At 41.3% G+C, this 17,961-nt stretch overlaps 1 protein-coding gene across 7 annotated transcripts in view; it reads left to right on the top strand.

Annotated features, from left to right (window-relative positions):
• KIAA0825 (KIAA0825 ortholog) overlaps positions 1–17,961 on the top strand; it is a 242,669-nt gene that overhangs the window by 117,030 nt on the left and 107,678 nt on the right. For all 7 annotated transcript variants that reach the window (XM_077347603.1, XM_077347605.1, XM_077347604.1 and 4 more), the window contains one exon: positions 15,877–15,971. In XM_077347603.1, coding sequence (XP_077203718.1) covers positions 15,877–15,971 — 95 coding nt within the window. The remainder of the gene's footprint in view (positions 1–15,876; positions 15,972–17,961) is intronic.

Raw genomic sequence — 17,961 nt, 5'->3', positions numbered from 1 at the left:
CCCAAGACCCGCGCTTCGTGCCCCCAGAGGCCACCTGGAGCTTCCAGCCAAGGGGCCGCAAGGCCCCGGGAAGCCTTTGCCCTGTGAAGGCTTCCCCGGGGAGGGGGCCTAGCACCCATTTTATTCCAGAATAAAATGGGCTTTAGTTCTAGTTTCTTGAATATTTCCCTTTTCTTCCTTAGCTCCTCCTGAAGTTCTCTGTTCATCCAAATAGGCTTCTTGGATCCCCTACCATGTTTTCATCTTGTTGAAATAGTCATGGCTTTAGCATGCAATAGTTCAGTAGGAGAGCCCACCTTTCCCTTGCTCCTTTCTCTTCCAGCATTCCTGTCATCAGAATGACTCTCATCATCTCTCTGTGTTTATTAAAGTTTGCCCTAGAAAGTCTAACGTACATGTCTGGCTATGAACGTCCTCCCCCCTCCCCATCTCAAAAAGAATTCTAAGAGGACAGGGTCACTCTTCCCCAGGATCCCTATCTCCATCTCATCCATCAGCTCTCACCTGTTGGACAGTATTAAATCAGGTATGCTTAAGCCTTTTGCAAGTTTTTCCACCATTTGATAAATGAGATGAGAAACTAGCTTAACACTCGATACTTAGGATAATTTGTTTCTGAACACACATTAGGGAAACCGAGGTCACTCATAATTACAAGATACTTTTGCCCAGATCAAGCTCTCAAAGACAACAGCATCCACATCCACATTGGTCAGGCAGTCTGTAACAGATGCTAGCCACTATACTCTTTGTTTTTCCCTCCCTTATTTTTACCCAGATACTTTCTACCAGAGTGTCACTCTCTTAGTCTAGTATTTCATTACAAGCAAGCCCTCTCCTCACATACAGCACCATTCTACCTCCTCCTCAACCTTTTCTGTGTTTTTTCTTAACAACCCATATCCATCCACTTCTGCATTCCAGTCATGTGTATAGTCCTATACACACATACAAACAGTGCCATGGATTAACTTAGTTGAAGCCGACCCATGCAAAAGATTGCTGTGCATATAGAGTCTTCCTCTTAGGGTTGCCAGCTTCCATATGAGGCCCTCTACCCCACCTTTCTCATGGGGAGTCTGCTATAGGGAGAGGAAGGGAAGATTGGAAAATACTTTGAGTTACCTGAGGCCTGCTGGGTCACTGCGGCCCATTCCCAGTTCTCTCAGACCTCTCACATCCCCACATCCCTCTCAGGTTGACTATTGTGGGGAGACAAAGGGAAAAGGTGTTTGTAAACTGCTTTGAGACTCCTTTGGGTAGTAAACAACAGGGTACAAAATCCGTTCTTCTAAGGAGCAATCATGAAAGAAGCATGTGGGCACATAACATTTTATCAACAGTGAAAAAATGGAGAAGCAAGAACAGGGTGGACACCTGTGCACTGTGACTACCCCATGTGTATTAGGGCAGAGGGGCATTTCGGTGTCTGTGGCCTAATTCACACAAGAAGGGAAATGACACAGAACTGGGAGGAATTGGTTGCCATGTAATCTTCCCCTAAGAAGAGTCTCCAGTCTGATTTTCCCTTCACATATCTGAAGACAGCTCATCTGTAACCACTATGCTACAATTCCCAAAGGTCAGTCCACACTGATTCCAAAACACAGGTTCTTGACACCTATATCTCCACACCCCTCATTTGCCACCACACCACCACAACCTCCCATACAACACACACATTCAACCCCATGCCCTTACAGACTGGACAACTCCTCCCCTTCCTCTTCCCACTGCCAAGCTCTAGCGCCCGTTGTATTCTTGGATACAATGGGCTTTGCCCCTAGTAGTAGTAGTAATAGTAATAGTAATAGTAGTAATAGTAATAGTAGTAGTAGTAGTAGTAGTAGTAGTAGTAATAATAATAATAATAATAATAATAATAATAATAGAACACAATCTCCCTTCATGGCTTTTGATCTTCTTGTCCAAATCCAAAGAAGTAAATAAGTAAGAAGATCAAAGGTTGTATCATTATGGCCTGTTCAGCTCCATCAGGAATCACAGGATAGTCTGCATCTTTTCTTCTACACACCATCCTCACAATGATTTGCAAAGTGGCTACATTAACATCTTCCTCCATATTTATAACCACCACAAAACCTTTGCCTCAGCCTGCATGTCTTTCTTCAACAAACTATTAGAGCTTCTCAGTTTCCTCAGTTTCCTCAGTCTTAATCCACATGGAGAAAATATGAATACTATCCCAATTTATAAGCAGCTGTAGCTTGTAGCAGAGACTTCGGCTGCACCCGAGACTTATCTCATCCTTTTGTCCAAGCAGGAGGCATGATTACTAGATGGCAGTTACTGACAGGTGTCCACAAACGTGAAGCACTATGTCAACAACTTTCAATGTGTATGACATGGCCAAGAGTATACAGGGACCTGTCCTATGATAGCAAAGAGTGATAGTGCTGTATTGGAAGGCCTTGCTTCAGTACTGTAGAATAATTACATCAGAACAACCATCCACAGGGGCAGGAGGTTGTTCCATCTGTTATCAGTGACGAGTATTAAAATATCTTAAGAGGACTATTGAAAATCATCCATAAATTACAGCTGCTAGTTGTAACTATTTTCAGAAATAACAGATTAAAATGCATGAGCAACAGATAAATCAATATAAACATAAGAACAAAATGAACACATCTATTAATTGAGCATTCATTTAAAGTAATGGACTCTTAATTGTATGCTAGAGAAGTGGGAAATACCCATATCCCTTGTAAGGTTTCTTATGATTTAAAATATTTTTTATTTTTAAAATAGAAATACTTCTTAGTTATTTATCATGATACCATCATTGAAGAATTTCCCCCCACACTGACATCCTGAAATCTGAGTTCCTACTTCAGTTTATTGGAAAGAGAAATGTATCTCTTATGTATGTTTGAAAGACACACTAGCCTTGAACCAGAGAGCTTCACTTTCAGTAATGGGATGCGTGCTTCCTGCAATGTGCCAGGCCAAACAGATGGTCAATGTTCTCAGCTCTGACAGCTCTAATCGCCCATTGTAAGAGGAATGTGGTAACTAGTATCAATGATGCCCTGAGCAGCTGATTAACACTGTAAAAATTGATAGTACTTAACTGTGCTTGGTGGCCTATGCTGTAGCAATAAGAATGTACATGTATAGCTTCAGCCTCCTGCACAGTACTGTGCAAGGCAGCAGGACACTGTGGTCCAGACTGTGATAGGGAGACCTAGGAACCTTGCTCACTGCTGGATAGCTTTTAAGCAGGGAGAATAGACAATTTACTGTTTTGCAGTTCCAATGTCATGTGATAGATAACATCCGGCATAGCAACACTCTTTTTGTCTGCTTCCATCATGATATTTGCAAAGAACGTTCTTTGCACGGAAGGAAATTTGCTTGTATGGATTCATCTAGTGTTCATGATTAATTTACTGGCTTTTGTTTCTGGAGAGAACCAAATCCCTGATGAGAGACTGTAATACCACTGAGAAACTTTGGCATGGTATGAATGCTGCTCACAGCTGAAGAACATATATAGCTGAATAGGTTCTTCTCAAGTAGAGGAAAATGTCTTCTCTGAGAACTTCTCAACTCTGTGGAGAAGAAATGGAGATGATGGGAACAGCTTTGATTTGTTGTTGGGAGTCTGGAACCTTGGATCTTGCAGACAAGACTTATGTGACTACGCAATGGACACTTGCATACTAGGTGGCAAGGGATAACTTCAGTAACTGTGACAGGCTAAGACCTGAATTGTAATGGCCAAATAGACTTTATGTAGAGTGTGGATAGTTCTTCTTAAAGGCATCTTAGAGCATGTGAACGCTTTTGGAAATCCCTATAGGGGGTGACTGGGAGTGCCTCAACGTTAGGCTTTCAGTTTTCTGTGTATCACCTGATATTGGGCGCACTGCAGCTTATCTATCTTTAATGTAGGAATGTGTAATTTAGAGTCTATCCACAAGTTTGCTTTCTAAGTCCTTTGAAGCCCATTAGATCTAACAACCTTCCCTTTTGATAGTTGATGCAAGAAGTGGACAATTTCATTAATCATTTTTATAATGTTGCCTAGAATAGAATTATAGATTTGTTAAAGGGAACTGTTATGATAAGAATACCTTTTGAAATTTGGTGGCACCAGATTAAAGTAATAAGACACCCACTGCTCACTGGAACAAGCCACAAAAACATGGTGTTCTTTCAAATAGACAAGGCCACACATTGGATCCTGTTCTTCATCAAGTTCCAAATAATATACCATTCAAAAACTTGGAACAGCAATGTGCATACTGCCTTTTGTTTCTCTGTTTCCTTAGATCAGGGGAATCATCCATCCTCATTCTTTCTTTGACAGAACATTATTTCAGAACATCATGATTGGTTTTAAAATGTTGAAAAATGTGGCTTATTTGCTTCTGACAGTGTATTTTTAACCCTGTTTTTTTAATTATATAATTTATTATATGAACAGATACAGTTTCACCAATACATAGAATCCTAGAGTTTGAAGGGAGCTCCAAGGTCATTTAGTCCAACCACCTGCACCACCTCGCACTTAGTTGAAAGGGCTGCAGTGGAACAAATATCAGTATTCCTGGAGGAAACTGCAGCCCTTGGCCCATTTCAGTCAGGTTTTACGGCCTGGCCATGGGGTGTAAACAGTGCTACTCTCCCTGATGCTCTGTCGCTAGCTAGACCGAGGCGGGTCAACGCTGCTTATACTATTAGATCTATCAGCAGCATTTGACACTGTAGATCATGAGCTCCTAACTCACCACCTTGCCAATGCCGATATATGGGGGACAGCTCTTAAGTGGCTGATCTCCTTCCTCTGGGATTGCGGACAGAGGGTTGAAATAGGAAAGAGAGTATCCAACCATCATCAGCTCACATGTGGAGTCCCACAAGGATCAGTCCTCCCTCATATTTTATTTAACATCTTCATGCGCCCTCTTGCTCAGCTGGTATGGAGGTTTGGGCTGGGTTGCCACCAATATGCAGATGACACCCAGCTCTTCCTCCTAATGGATGACTGCCCCGATTCCGTCCCCAGAAACCTCAGCCAGACGCCAGGAAGAAGTGACGAAATGGCTCAAGCAGTCATCTGAAGCTCACCCTTCAGAGACAGAGGTCCTGTGACTGGGTAAGAAGGGACCAAGTAAGGAAGTGCGCCTACCCAAACAAGCATGTCAGTCCTCAACACGGGCCAGAGCCTTTTCTGTCCTGGCCCCCATCTGGTAGAACGAGCTCCCTGAAGAGATCAGGGCCCTGCCCGAACTCCCACAATTCTGCAGAGCCTGCAAAAGGGAGCTCCTCCACCACACGTTTGCCTGAGACTGACCACAGGTCCCCCTCAGACATCCCCTCCATGGCCTGAACCAGCTAGACCTCTCTAGGGGCCTTAGTTAAGTCACTGTTCCTGTTATGTTGTTGTTGTTGTTAAGATCACTGAAATTGTTTTATTTAGAACCACGTACAAACTGCTTAAATTCACAGAATTAGCATTTCTGTCAGTTGTCTATCTAGCCTCTGCTTAAAAATTTTGAAGGAAAGAGAACCCACCTCTCAAATAAACCTATTCCAATGAGGAACAACTCTAACTGCCAAGAACTTCTTTCGGATGTTTAGCTGAAATTTTTTTCGAATTAAACTCTGACTATTCTAAACTCTCCTGCTACACATGACCAGCACTCATGAAAAGACCACACTTTCTTTATAAATGGGTGTCTTCATGTCCAAGAAAGGGTTCCCACTTGGTGTCACTTTGATGGTCCATGGTCAGATACTGTTTGAGATAATCCAGAATTAATCCGTGGTAGTACCAGTTAGAAGAATTTCAAGTAGCAGGACTGGGGAGAAATCTCTGAGAGCTTGTATAGCCATTACAAGTCACAGTTGAAAATACTGGCCTAGATAAACCATTATTTTACTTGATATAAGGAAACTTCATATGACTATTATTATAGTAACAATATATAGCAACTGTATAATGCTTTGGACTGTTGAGGCTGTTTCACATACATTAGGAGATTAAACGTCTGACTTTGACCTGATTTCTCAATCTGACGAAGTCATTTGCTCAGTTAGCATTTACAGTCTATCAGAGAACCTTCTCTGAGCCTACTGCATCACTTCCAGCAAGATGACTGTTACCTATGTGCATGTTTAGGAGCCAATGTGGGAGGAGATTCATGTGAAGTATCTTTCCTATAGGCAGGTTATCTCTCTCCCCATTAATATTTCTGTCTAATAATATAAGAGCTACTTCCTGCAGTATTCTGCTTCAATAAATGCTAGAAGACATATTGATAGGATCAGTTTTCTTACATTGGTTGTCTTCTGGGAAATGAGTATGACTGAAAAGTAATGAACCATACAATTGGTTTAATCTGTGTTGTTCTTCTGTCTAAAGTAATATAATAATAATAATAATAATAATAATAATAATAATAATAATAATAATAATAATAATAAATTTGTATACCACCTCTCCCCTTATGGGCTTGGGGCAGTTCACAACAATGAAACATTCAATAAAATCAGTTACAATAATAAAATTACAGTAAAATACAATGTAAAGCCCCATCCCCCACCCCCTTCACGCCTGCCCCCAACTACCCCAGGCTAGGGATGATATCAATATAAGGGGAGCCAAGAAACAGCAGGGAGGCAGGCCGTTATGACTTCAGACTGCTCTGGTCTCAGCCATAGGCCTGGTGGAAGCATGAATGGGCCTCATGTATATTTAAAATCTATATTTATGTTTGTAGTACAATCTAGATAAAATATTTGGGTAATTTTTGTAAAGATTTTCACTTCTCTGAAAAGTTTTTCATTCACAGGCAACTGTGAAAAATTTGTGAACAGTCAAATATATGCACTCATTCAAAGGAAGTATTGACTTCACTCTGAATTGCATTTCTTCCCAAAAGATGAGAATTATGGGCAACAGGTGTTAGCATCGTTTGGGAGGGATACATATGTATAGCCTTCACACATGCACTTCATGACGTAGGTCTCAGACTTTTTGAAGTCTATTGTATACATTTTTATATTTGAAAGTAACATTGTCAAAAGTGAAAAGGAAGTACTAATTCAATAGAGTGATTTTGTTGAATACAGGTGATAGATAAAAAGCGGGAAAAAAGGAATTTAAACAGGCTACAACAAGTTCAAGATGTGAGTAGCAAAATGACCCAATTAAGACGAGCTCAAATGAATTGGCACGGGCATGAACCAGCTCACAAGCCAAAATCTGAGTTGAATTTGTGCTGGTTCAAAGTTCAGGAACTGATGTTCAGGGAAGGCACATTCCTTGAACATTTACAAAACTTTTGACTGGTTCAGTTCAGCTGTTTGGGGCCAGCCATTTACACTTAAAAGCTGAGGAGCCTGAGGTCTACAGCTCAATTGTTAGGTTTAAAGGTTTGCAACCATTTAGCTCTTTGGTTTTGCCCATGCAATGGGTAAGTCCCCTCCAGGGTGATCCCTGCCCTCTTTCTCCTGGCCATTACAAAGTGAGGTTTGTGAGGAGAAAGTGAGGAGAAAAGGAAAAATAATTCCTTTCCCCAGCGATCCCCCCTCCTTTTCCCCCAACTGCAGTAAAATGCAGCTGGAAGAAAGGTGGTGTAAATTTATCTTCCAGACTGATCCCCACTGGAGAACTGGACTTATAGAATCATAGAATCTTAGAGTTGGAAGGGACCTCCAGGGCTATTTCATCCAACACCTTGCACAGTGCAGGAACTCACAACTACCTGCCCACCATGGTGACCCCAATTCCACACCCAAGTCATCCCTCCACCAAAAATCTCCAGAATCCAGCCTGGCCTGGAGGAAATTTACCTACTATCACACAGCAGCAATTATCAGTTCCCTGGGCATGCAAGGGAGGGCCACAAGAGACAAATACTTGTACATCCCTTCCTGCTCACCTGCTCACAATCTGCCTTAGTTCATAAAATCAGCATTTCTATCAGATGACTATCTAGCCTCTGCTTTAAAACTTCCAAAGAAGGAGAATTTACCACCTCCTGAGGAAGCCTGTTCCAATCAGGAACCACTCGAACTGTCAGAAGCTTCAACCCAATTTCAACCCATTGGTTCTGGTCCGACCCTCTGGGACAACAGAAAACAACTCTGCTACATCTTCTATATGACAGCCCTTCAGGTATTTGAAGATGGTTATCATATCACCTCTGAGTCGCCTTCTCTCCTGGCTAAACAGACCAAGCTCTCTCAACCTTTCCTCATATAACTTGCTCTCCAAACCCCTCACCAAATTCATAGCCCTCCTCTGGACAAACTTTCTCTACATCTTTCTTCAGTTGTGGAGCCCAAAACTGAACACAGTACTCCAAGTGAGGTCAAACCACAGCAGAATAAAGTGATAGCATCACCTCGTGTGATCTGGACACTAGACTTCTTTTAATACAGCCCCAAATCCCATTTGCCTTTTTAGCACCGAGTCATATTGCTGACTCATGTTCAGTGTATGGTCTACTAAGACCCCCAGATCTTTTTCACACGTACTACTGCCAAGACAAGTCTCACTCATCCTATACTGGTGGACCAGTTTGCTGGACCAGTTTCGTTTGTGTGGGGTCAATTTGGGATTTGGTCCATGAGCCACTGTACTGTCTTTTGTAGGTTCATGTCCATCCTTTTGAAGTTACACAGAAAATTCAGTATGCCTGCATTCTGTGTATGGTTAATGCATAATAAGTGTTCTAGTGTGATGAAATCAGATGGGAAAGGGAAATTAAGAGAAAAAATGGAAACAGAAACTTTGTTTCTATTGCAGGGAGAAATTTTGTTATAGAAATGCATGGTATAAAACCGTTAAATGGGTGGTCCCCAACCACTGGGCCACGGTCCAGTACCGGGCCACGAAGGCCCTGGTACTGAGCTGCGGCTCCCGCTCCCCCCACCCCAGTAAGAAACTTCCCAGGCCACAAGCAAATTGGCCTCAAAAGCAGCCGATTAGCTTGTGACCCGGCAAGCTTCTTTTTGTGGGAGGGGGGAGAGGGAAGCAGGGCCACGCATGCGCAATGTGCATGTGCGGCCGGGTTGCGCAAGCGCGTTTGCGGCCGTGCATGGCACCAACACCATGCGCGCCCGGGCGATCGCCCTCCCCGCCGCCGGTCCGCAGTCTTAAAAAGGTTGCGCACCACTGCATTAAATCACAGCCAAGGCTGAGATTAGAAATGAAAGGGCAGAGAGATAGGAAGGGAACCCATGTAATTTGAGAAATTCTTAAAAGATTATTTGTTCTGAGGGGGTAAAAGAGAGAAGGCATGGCTCAAGTTTAAGGCTATTTGCAGTCTGGGCCCAGTGTACCTAAGGCTTTCTGTGTCCCCTGGAGAGTACTTTGCTTGACAAATTCCAGCTGGTTGGTTGTCCCTGGCCCCAGGGAAGAACCAGGGCCAAGACATTTTCAGTTCTGGCCCCTACTTGATAGAATAAACTCCCAGAGGAGATCAGGGCCTTGTTGGAGCTGGCACAGTTCCACAGGGTTTGTAAGACACAGCTCTTCCACCAAGATTTTGGTTGGGGCCAATGATCCAGTAACATCTATGGGCTCCCCAAAAAACTCCCCTTTAGTAATATCCATCCTGCGATAAACTCTCAGAAGGGATGAACCTCCTGGGTAACAGTGATATATTGCTGCTTATTGATACCCTAATTTATTAACTGGTTTAATTGTTTTTATGATATTAATTGTTAATTGATAATGTTTTGATAATAATGTTTTCATCGTTTTAACTCTTTGGATTATTATGTATGTACACCAGTGATCCCCAACCTTTTTATCACCAGGGACCGGTCAACACTTCACAATTTTACTGAGGCCCGGACGGGGAGTAGTCTTTTGCTAAGGGATGTCGCTGCCGCTTGAGTCCCTGCTCCACTTGCTTTCCCGCTGTCCGCTGGGGGGCGGTGCCTGCAGCAGCTGCACAGTGCCATGCCGAGGGGGAGCTCACCTTCGGTGCTCTCTGGCGGCAGAGTGACAGGGCAGCCCCCCCAGGCAGCAGCCAGGAAGGAGGACAAGGAGGAGTCGCGGACCGGTACCAACTGATCAGCGGACCGGCACCGGTTCCTGGACCGGGGGTTGGGGACCACTGATGTACACCACCATGAGCCAGGCTCGGAAGGGCAGTCTAGACATTTAATAAATAATAATAGTAATAATAAATTTGGACTATGTTTTGAAGGAGGGAAAGTATTGCTATTTACTTAGCACAGATTGAAAGTCAGAGTGCTTTGAAGTCTGTTGGACATCAGAGATTAGGAAAGAGGTGAGTTGCCTGGGAAAAGGACACAGTGCAGACAAGGGAGAAAGTAGTATACTGTCTGATATGAGAGATATGGTCTTTTCGCAGAGGTACAGCAGCTTGATTATAGAATGCATTTCTTCTGGGGGGAAAAGCAGATTCTGATGTTCAGACCTCCTTGATCTATGATCAGGGTAGTCAAACTGTGGCCCTCCAGATGTCCATGGAAAACAATTCCCATGAGCCCCTGCCAGCGAATGCATTCGCTGGCAGGGGCTCATGGGAATTGTTTTCCATGGACATCTGGAGGGCCGCAGTTTGACTAACCCTGATCTATGTGGACATTTTGTTTATATCCTCTGTTTCCACTAATGGGGATTCAAAATGGCTTACAGTATGAGTGAGGAAATGCAATCGAAACAGGAGATATGAAGGTTTCTGAGTGGGGTGCAGGAGTCTTTCTCTCCCTCTGAAGGTCAAGAGCTATTTGGCTTGTACCTCTGGGCACTCCAGATCTAAATTCCTGTGATAAGCTGAGTACAAACAGACTCAGACAGATCTAGTCAGCTGCTGCTATCCAGCTACACACTTCCCCTGCCACTTGAAGTTACATTTAGAGTTACTTTTGTATGTGTGTGTGGGGGGGTAGTCTATGATAATTTGTGACACATGATTATCTTATTTTCACTGATTAGGAAAGTAACTTGATTCCTTTAATACAGGGGTGGCTAAACTGTGGCTCTCCAGGTGTCTATGGACTACAATTACCATGAGGTCTTGCCAGCATTTGTATAATAATTGTGGTCCATGGACATAAGGATAGCCACAGTTTGGCCACCTCTGCTATATTAGATCATTCCAGTATTTTCTGGATAATTTTTAACATATGGGTTGTCGCGTACGTGCTGTCCCGTCAGCTTGGTGATTGAGGAAAATCTCTGCACTCTAGGTTGCAAAGTGCCACAGAATCTCTCTTTAGCGTTAGGAAAGATAAAAAGATCCATTTTATTTCCTTGAATCGTTATCTCAGTCCTACCAAAATGAGGTGCAATACCACCATCTTCTTTAGACCCTGAATTTGGGATAATGGGAATGTGTTGAAGAAGCTGATGAGATGCAGTCAACTTTTGTAAATATAAAAAAATGTACAATGCAGGAGCTTGAAGATAGGCTCATTCTGCTTCACAATTGTTGATGGAGACACATTTGGTGCAGATCTCATTTTAACTGTATTATGTATTTCAGTTACAGAGTTCATAACAGCATTAATTAATATTTGTCCATTAAGATAATAAATTATTTTATTTCACAGAATTTCACCTTAAATAGAAATCAGTGGTCTTAAGTACCTTGAAATTTGCTCCCTGTTTAAAAGTTGAGTCCTGTTCATTAATAAAATCCCGCTAGTATGAAATGAGTAAATTGAGCAGAATTATTTACTATTTTTCAGGATTGAGAACTGAGGGTTACTTATTCCCTTTTTCTAGGCCAGAGCAAATGTCTAAAGTCCATAGTCTTGATTGAAGAAGCACACAAGTGCTATTCTTGTCCCACAATGAGGTCTGTTGTCATAGGTGCTGATCCAGGGTTTATGGCACCATAGAATACAGTCCAAAGGTCTGGTTTTCACTGGTTACAATCCAGGGTCTGTTTCATATATCAGGGGTATGGTTTCACTAGTTACATTTTGAGTTTAAAACAATATGATGCAAGTAAATTTTTGCAGTGGATAATTTATATATGAAATTCGTCATCCTCAAAATATTCTGATGTCAAGCAGCATAAATAGGTTTTAAAAATAGATGAAGCCATATTCATTAAGTATGTAAAGGCAAAATCACAGTATGCATGTTCAGAGGCAGCATATTGCTGATTTTCATGTAGGTGGCCATTGTTATCATATCTTCTTTTCAATTTTCTTGGTGGCCATGTTAGAAATATAGGAAGATCACAGGGACCAGAGAGATCTGGGGATCATCTAATACAATCCACTGCCCATCATCATGTCCTGTATGCTGTTTCGTGTTGAGTGATGTTCTTTAAGGAAGAAAGAATTAAATCAGAGCAAAGCAAAATCAGCAGGATTACTACACCTGCTATTAAAACAGAAATTGACTGCTCTGAAGTAATCTCTCAAGTGACTCTCTTTTTTGGATTTCTTTCATAGCTAAAGATCATGGCATTAGGGCCTTAGCATACTAATAGTACAGCTCTTGAGATTCTTGTAAAGCTAAACTGGATGCCAAGTTTGCGGGGCCAGAAAACTGCTGTCATAAGGGGAAACATAATTATCTGCATGGAGTTCTTGGAATGGTTCTGTTACCCAAGTTGGATCTCTCAAAGGGAATTGTGGGGAATCATGAATATAGCAAGAGGCTGGGTAACGCAGAATCTTTTCCACCAATTTTTACGGGGTCCATTCCCTGGAAGAAACCCTTCTTAAATAAAGATGACAATTAAGTTTACACTCAAAAGGATTTATTTGGGGAAAATACTGGGGTACATTCAAAACACACACAAGCAGAAACATACACACTAAGTTCTACAGGGAGGAAAGGTTAAGGAATACAGCACATTTGGATTCAAGCAGCAAAGATGATGGCATCAGGGGTGGACAGGATGCTGGGTGTGGAGGGATCAACACAGCACGCGCACACGCACACATGCACACACCTGGGTATGCAAGGTTTGATATAGTGTTTGAAATTCCAGGGTCAGCCCAGTGACTGCCCACTAGGAGGTATGTGATTAATGATCGCTTGTGAGTTAAGTATGAATTTGATAGGGTGGTTGGCATATGAGGTCACTAGAGTGGGAGATATGGAGTAAGCTCATCAAATGGAACAATACCTTGGCTAGTGGAATAATACCTTGGCTAGGTGTGATGTCTCACCAATGGCCCTGTATTGTTTAATCAGGAAGGACTTGGGGGAGTACAATGGGATACATATAGGGGTAAGAGGAGAAATTGCACTGGACAAAAGAGACAAAAGAAGTTGCAGTTACTACCTGGAAGGGATATTCCCTTTCTGTTGATAATCTCTTTGGCTGGGCGGGGGTGATTTCCATAATTTGCACACTTAGTTCAGTCTGTTGAGCAAGCAGGAAATAAAAGATGAGGTTCTAGTCCAGCTCAAAACAGATGGAAATCTGGCCTGGCTTTTTTAGGCAAGCAAAAGAAAGCAGAAAGGAATCCTGGGTTTCTCTTTCCTTTCCATCCCCGCAAACTAGGCTTTAGAATGATAGAAGTGAACAACGACCTAAGTCCTAGTCCTGTTTCTTGCTGTGTCTGTGATTTTAAAAAGTCAATGATTAGCTGTTGATGAAGGTGTTGTCATTGTAGCTGATGGAGAAATGGATATGCCTTGCCCCCCTTTCCATTTACTCATTGAGACCAGCAAAAAAGTGGAAGCAGGTGGCACATGGGGAAGACGCACTCCTCGGCACTCTTCACAACAGTGACCTAATTGGAGAAGAACATGCCCTGTCATTTTAGCAAACTCAGTTTAGGAAACAGGGAGGGGGAGAGGGGGAAAACATTAGAACATGGTGCTGTATGGGAAAGCCTCTTCAAGACTGGGAGTGATAGCTAGGGAAAGTCTGATGAGGTAGAGTGGCAGAAAAAGTTGTGGACAGAACTTCATCAATATATCTTGCTTTCCTCTGCATATCAAACTTGAGAGGATGTTTAGCTACTAGAAATATAACAGCCAATTTCCAGTATTATACTCCTTTATCAATCGCTAGCATCCCTGGTTAATATGATTAAGACATACAAAAATGGATAAAGGTAAAGGTAAAGGTATCCCCTGTGCAAGCACCGAGTCATGTCTGACCCTTGGGGTGACGCCCTCTAGCGTTTTCATGGCAGACTCAATACGGGGTGGTTTGCCAGTGCCTTCCCCAGTCATTACCGTTTACCCCCCAGCAAGCTGGGTACTCATTTTACCGACCTCGGAAGGATGGAAGGCTGAGTCGACCTTGAGCCGGCTGCTGGGATCGAACTCCCAGCCTCATGGGCAAAGCTTTCAGACGGCTGCCTTACCACTCTGCGCCACAAAAATGGATATGACTATGTAAATTCAGATATGATACTATCAAGATAGTAATATGTTTTCATGGATTTTCGTGGAATTCAACGGGACAAAATAAATGGTTGTAATTGGCAGTAGAGTTAGAGAAGGGCAAAACAAAGCACTTCAGTTACATCTTTGAATATACATGTTTACTTCCCCCCTTTGTGATGGAGCAAATCTTTCCCTGGCTTTGACACTCAGGAATAGCTTTTACTGAAAGGGAACTCATGTGAGTGGGGCATGCAATGGGTATTTATTTTATTTTCTAATCACATTTATATTCCACCTTTCCCAGCACAGCTATATATTTAAGTAAAAGTCATCTTTTACAAAATGACAGATTTTGGTATTATATAATATTCATTAATAATTATTGTTATATATTCACATATTGTATTATATATCTTTATTCTATATAGCAATTTTACATATTTCTAAAACATTTAATAGTACTGAATAAACTAGAGAATATTACATGAATTCCAGATCAGGTTTAAGGTGTTGGCCTTAACCTTTAAAGCTAAACGTGGTCTAAGGTTCAGTGTATCTAAGAAATAGCCTATCTGACTATGCCCCCGAAGGGTTTTACGCTCCACCAATGCCAACAGGCTGGTGTTCCCTTGCCCCAAAGAAGTCTGGCCTTGGCCCTGGCTTAGTGGAATGAGCTCCCAAGTGAGATTAGGGCCCTGTTGGAACTTCAACATACTGCAGGGCCTTAAAACGGAGCGCTTCCACCCAGCCTTTGGTTGAGGCCAGCGTAACCACTGCATGCTATAGTATAGCAGATTTTGATGGGCCTCCCCCTATATACCCCCCACACATACTTCTCCATTGTAACACCATCATTTGCTCCCAGGTCAACTGGATGCATCTTCATTTGGGACCAATGAAGTTGGAAGGCTGTTAGTTTTATTTAGTTGCTGGATGTTACTGTTTTAATGTTAATTATTTTTGTATTGTATTTTTAACAGTGCTGTTAGCCACCTTGAGACACGTGAGGAATGGGCTATAAATCAAATAAATAAATAAATTGTGTTTGTGGTTATTTATAATAATCATTTGATAACTGGAATGTCTTAAAATAATAGATAAAATGTCACGTTAAATTTCACGTTAGTTAAGACACTGCATATTATATTGCAAATTATAGTTATGTTAGGATTTTCCTATTGATAAGTTTTTGCTGACAGTAAAAAAAGTAAATTGCTGCAAAAGATAAAAAGTTCACAATTATTTTGCTTTTGTAACTGAAAGGCTTTCAGATAAAGTAGCTTGGCAAAACGCTGTTAACAGTTGGAAGAATAAGGACTTAAAATTGATTTATCTTTATATAAATAATGGCTACATCCCCAAATGGATTTATAAATTAATTGCTGTCTTATTAGAATAAAACCCTACTTCTGTAGGCATGATTGATGCTATCTGTCTAAGTCCTTGTTTCTGGCCCCCCTCCTCCTTAGTTAGTCTATCACAGCTGGAGCTTTAATTTACTGATATTAACTCTGATTAATAACTAACAATACCTTCTTCTTATACATCAACAGTCTACCACTATTCAGTGGAAATGGGATTGGTCAGATTTTCTGCCAAATTATTCTGGACTAAATAAAATGACCTTGAAGACACTACTGATGCACAGGTAACAGCATTTTGGCATATACATATCTTTAGAGTATTGTAACTTGTATGTTTTGCATAGCATTTCTTTATGAGATAAAATATAAGGCAATTTTGAAAATCATATTTTAAATTAGTGGTCTGAAGGAAGGAAAAAGTTAAGTAAAATAAATACAGGGAGAGTCTATCGGGCACACAGAAAATTTCTGGGTATAAATTAGAATTTCTGAGTCTTCCTACCATGACTATGCATACAAGCTGGTCTAAACATTGAGGGACCCTAAAGAGTGACAATTAATTCAATAAGAGAAGCTACAGTCAGAACAAATTGTGGAAGCCTTGATATGCATGCTTGGGGATCTTATATCCTGGTATATAATTCTTTTGGATTTTAGTTTGCCCTAATGATCAATTTACCATGTATTTTAGTATATTTATAACTGATTGATAACATGTGCAGAAAAATATATATAGATATAAGGGAATACCTGAACCTTACATTTTACTTAAGAGTTATGTGCATATATTCATGGAGCATATTGAAAAGATCTGTTAATAATAAAGAGCTATGGTTTTATCAGGACTAAACAATGTACTGAAGAAAATGTAATTCCAGATGGGTAGCCATGTTAGTCTTTAGCATCAAAATAAAAATGTGTAATGGTGTAGCCAGATGTGGGTTTCCAGTTGCAACAACTTTCACAATTCTTCCAAATAAACAAAGCTGAGGGAGGATACAAAGTTGTTTCAATTCAGGATTCCAGAAGTCAAGGCAAGCACGATAGTTTGATCCAAGATGTCAAGACTTTCAGGATTCAAGCAAGAAGGATTCAGTTTATAGCTTACATTGAATCTACATCACCACAACATCCCTAAAGAGACTTTATAGGTAAATGCCAGCTGGTCAGACTTCTCCTTTTAGACTGCAGCTCTGCTCTGTGCCTTCACCTATAAAATGGTGCAAGTGATCCGGAGGGCTGAATCATTTGCTGAATCAGAAATCTGGGAGATGGAAGTAAATCTGTGACTGTTTACGCACTGGAGGTTTGATGCCGGGCTGCAAGCTGGAGTTTTAGTCATGGCAGGTTGCCTCACTTCTTCCTGCACCCACATGGGGGAGGATTTGGCCTGGTGTGCCTCATCCGCCTCCGATATGTGCTCCTGCACAGGAGCTGGGGCAGTGAAGTTCCCAGTGCATAAATGGTCTGTATAAATTATCAACTGTAAGTCTTGGTATGCTTGTACCTCCTTCTCTTGTTTTTTGGTTTCTGCTGCCTCTGGCCTGGCTCTGCTGGCCCCTTCCTTCTCTGAGGAGTCCTCAACGTTGCTGAGATCTGGCTGACCCATGATAGAGAGGCACCTGTAAAAACTAGCAACATTTATTCCAACTTAAGTTTTTATGAGTCACAGTTCCCTTCATCAGATATATGAACTATAGATAAACATATACAAACATTGCAGATCAGGGGTTTGTTGCAAAGAGAAGTCAGTTTAAAATAATACACAATCAAAATATTATGTGTCTTGTTAAAATGCACTGCTGTGGAATGTTGATCTTTGTGTGATAAGAGCTGAGCTTAGGTTTCAAAATTATTTAGTTAAGTGTTATATAAAATGGTTGCTGTTTTATCATTTACAGATGTGTAATTTGCACTAAAGTAACACAGAGCTGACTTCAGAACTATATTCTAAGTTCATTGAAGTCAATAAATTTAGGAGGGTGTGATTCCACTTAGACTGATTCCACTTAGACTAGCTCATTTGAAATAAACATACAATACAGTCCTTGTCTGTTGCACATGCTCAGATAAAATTGTGTGGCCTGTTCTTTCTTTTTGTAATGCATGTATGATGGATACTATTGGGCAAACTTGTAGTATTTTTTCTCAGATCAATAGCTATGTAATATGATACCACCTGTGATACTTCTAGTTTTTACCAGTTTAGAATTGTCATAGCACGAAACTGAATAAATCATGTATATTTTAGTGGATACACAGACAGCATCTGTT

Source organism: Paroedura picta, chromosome 7 (assembly GCF_049243985.1).
Source record: "Paroedura picta isolate Pp20150507F chromosome 7, Ppicta_v3.0, whole genome shotgun sequence".
In the NCBI taxonomy this organism is placed as follows: Eukaryota; Metazoa; Chordata; class Lepidosauria; order Squamata; family Gekkonidae; genus Paroedura; species Paroedura picta.
The sequence above is the reverse complement of the archived record's forward strand: the minus strand, read 5'-3'. Positions and strand labels throughout refer to the sequence as shown.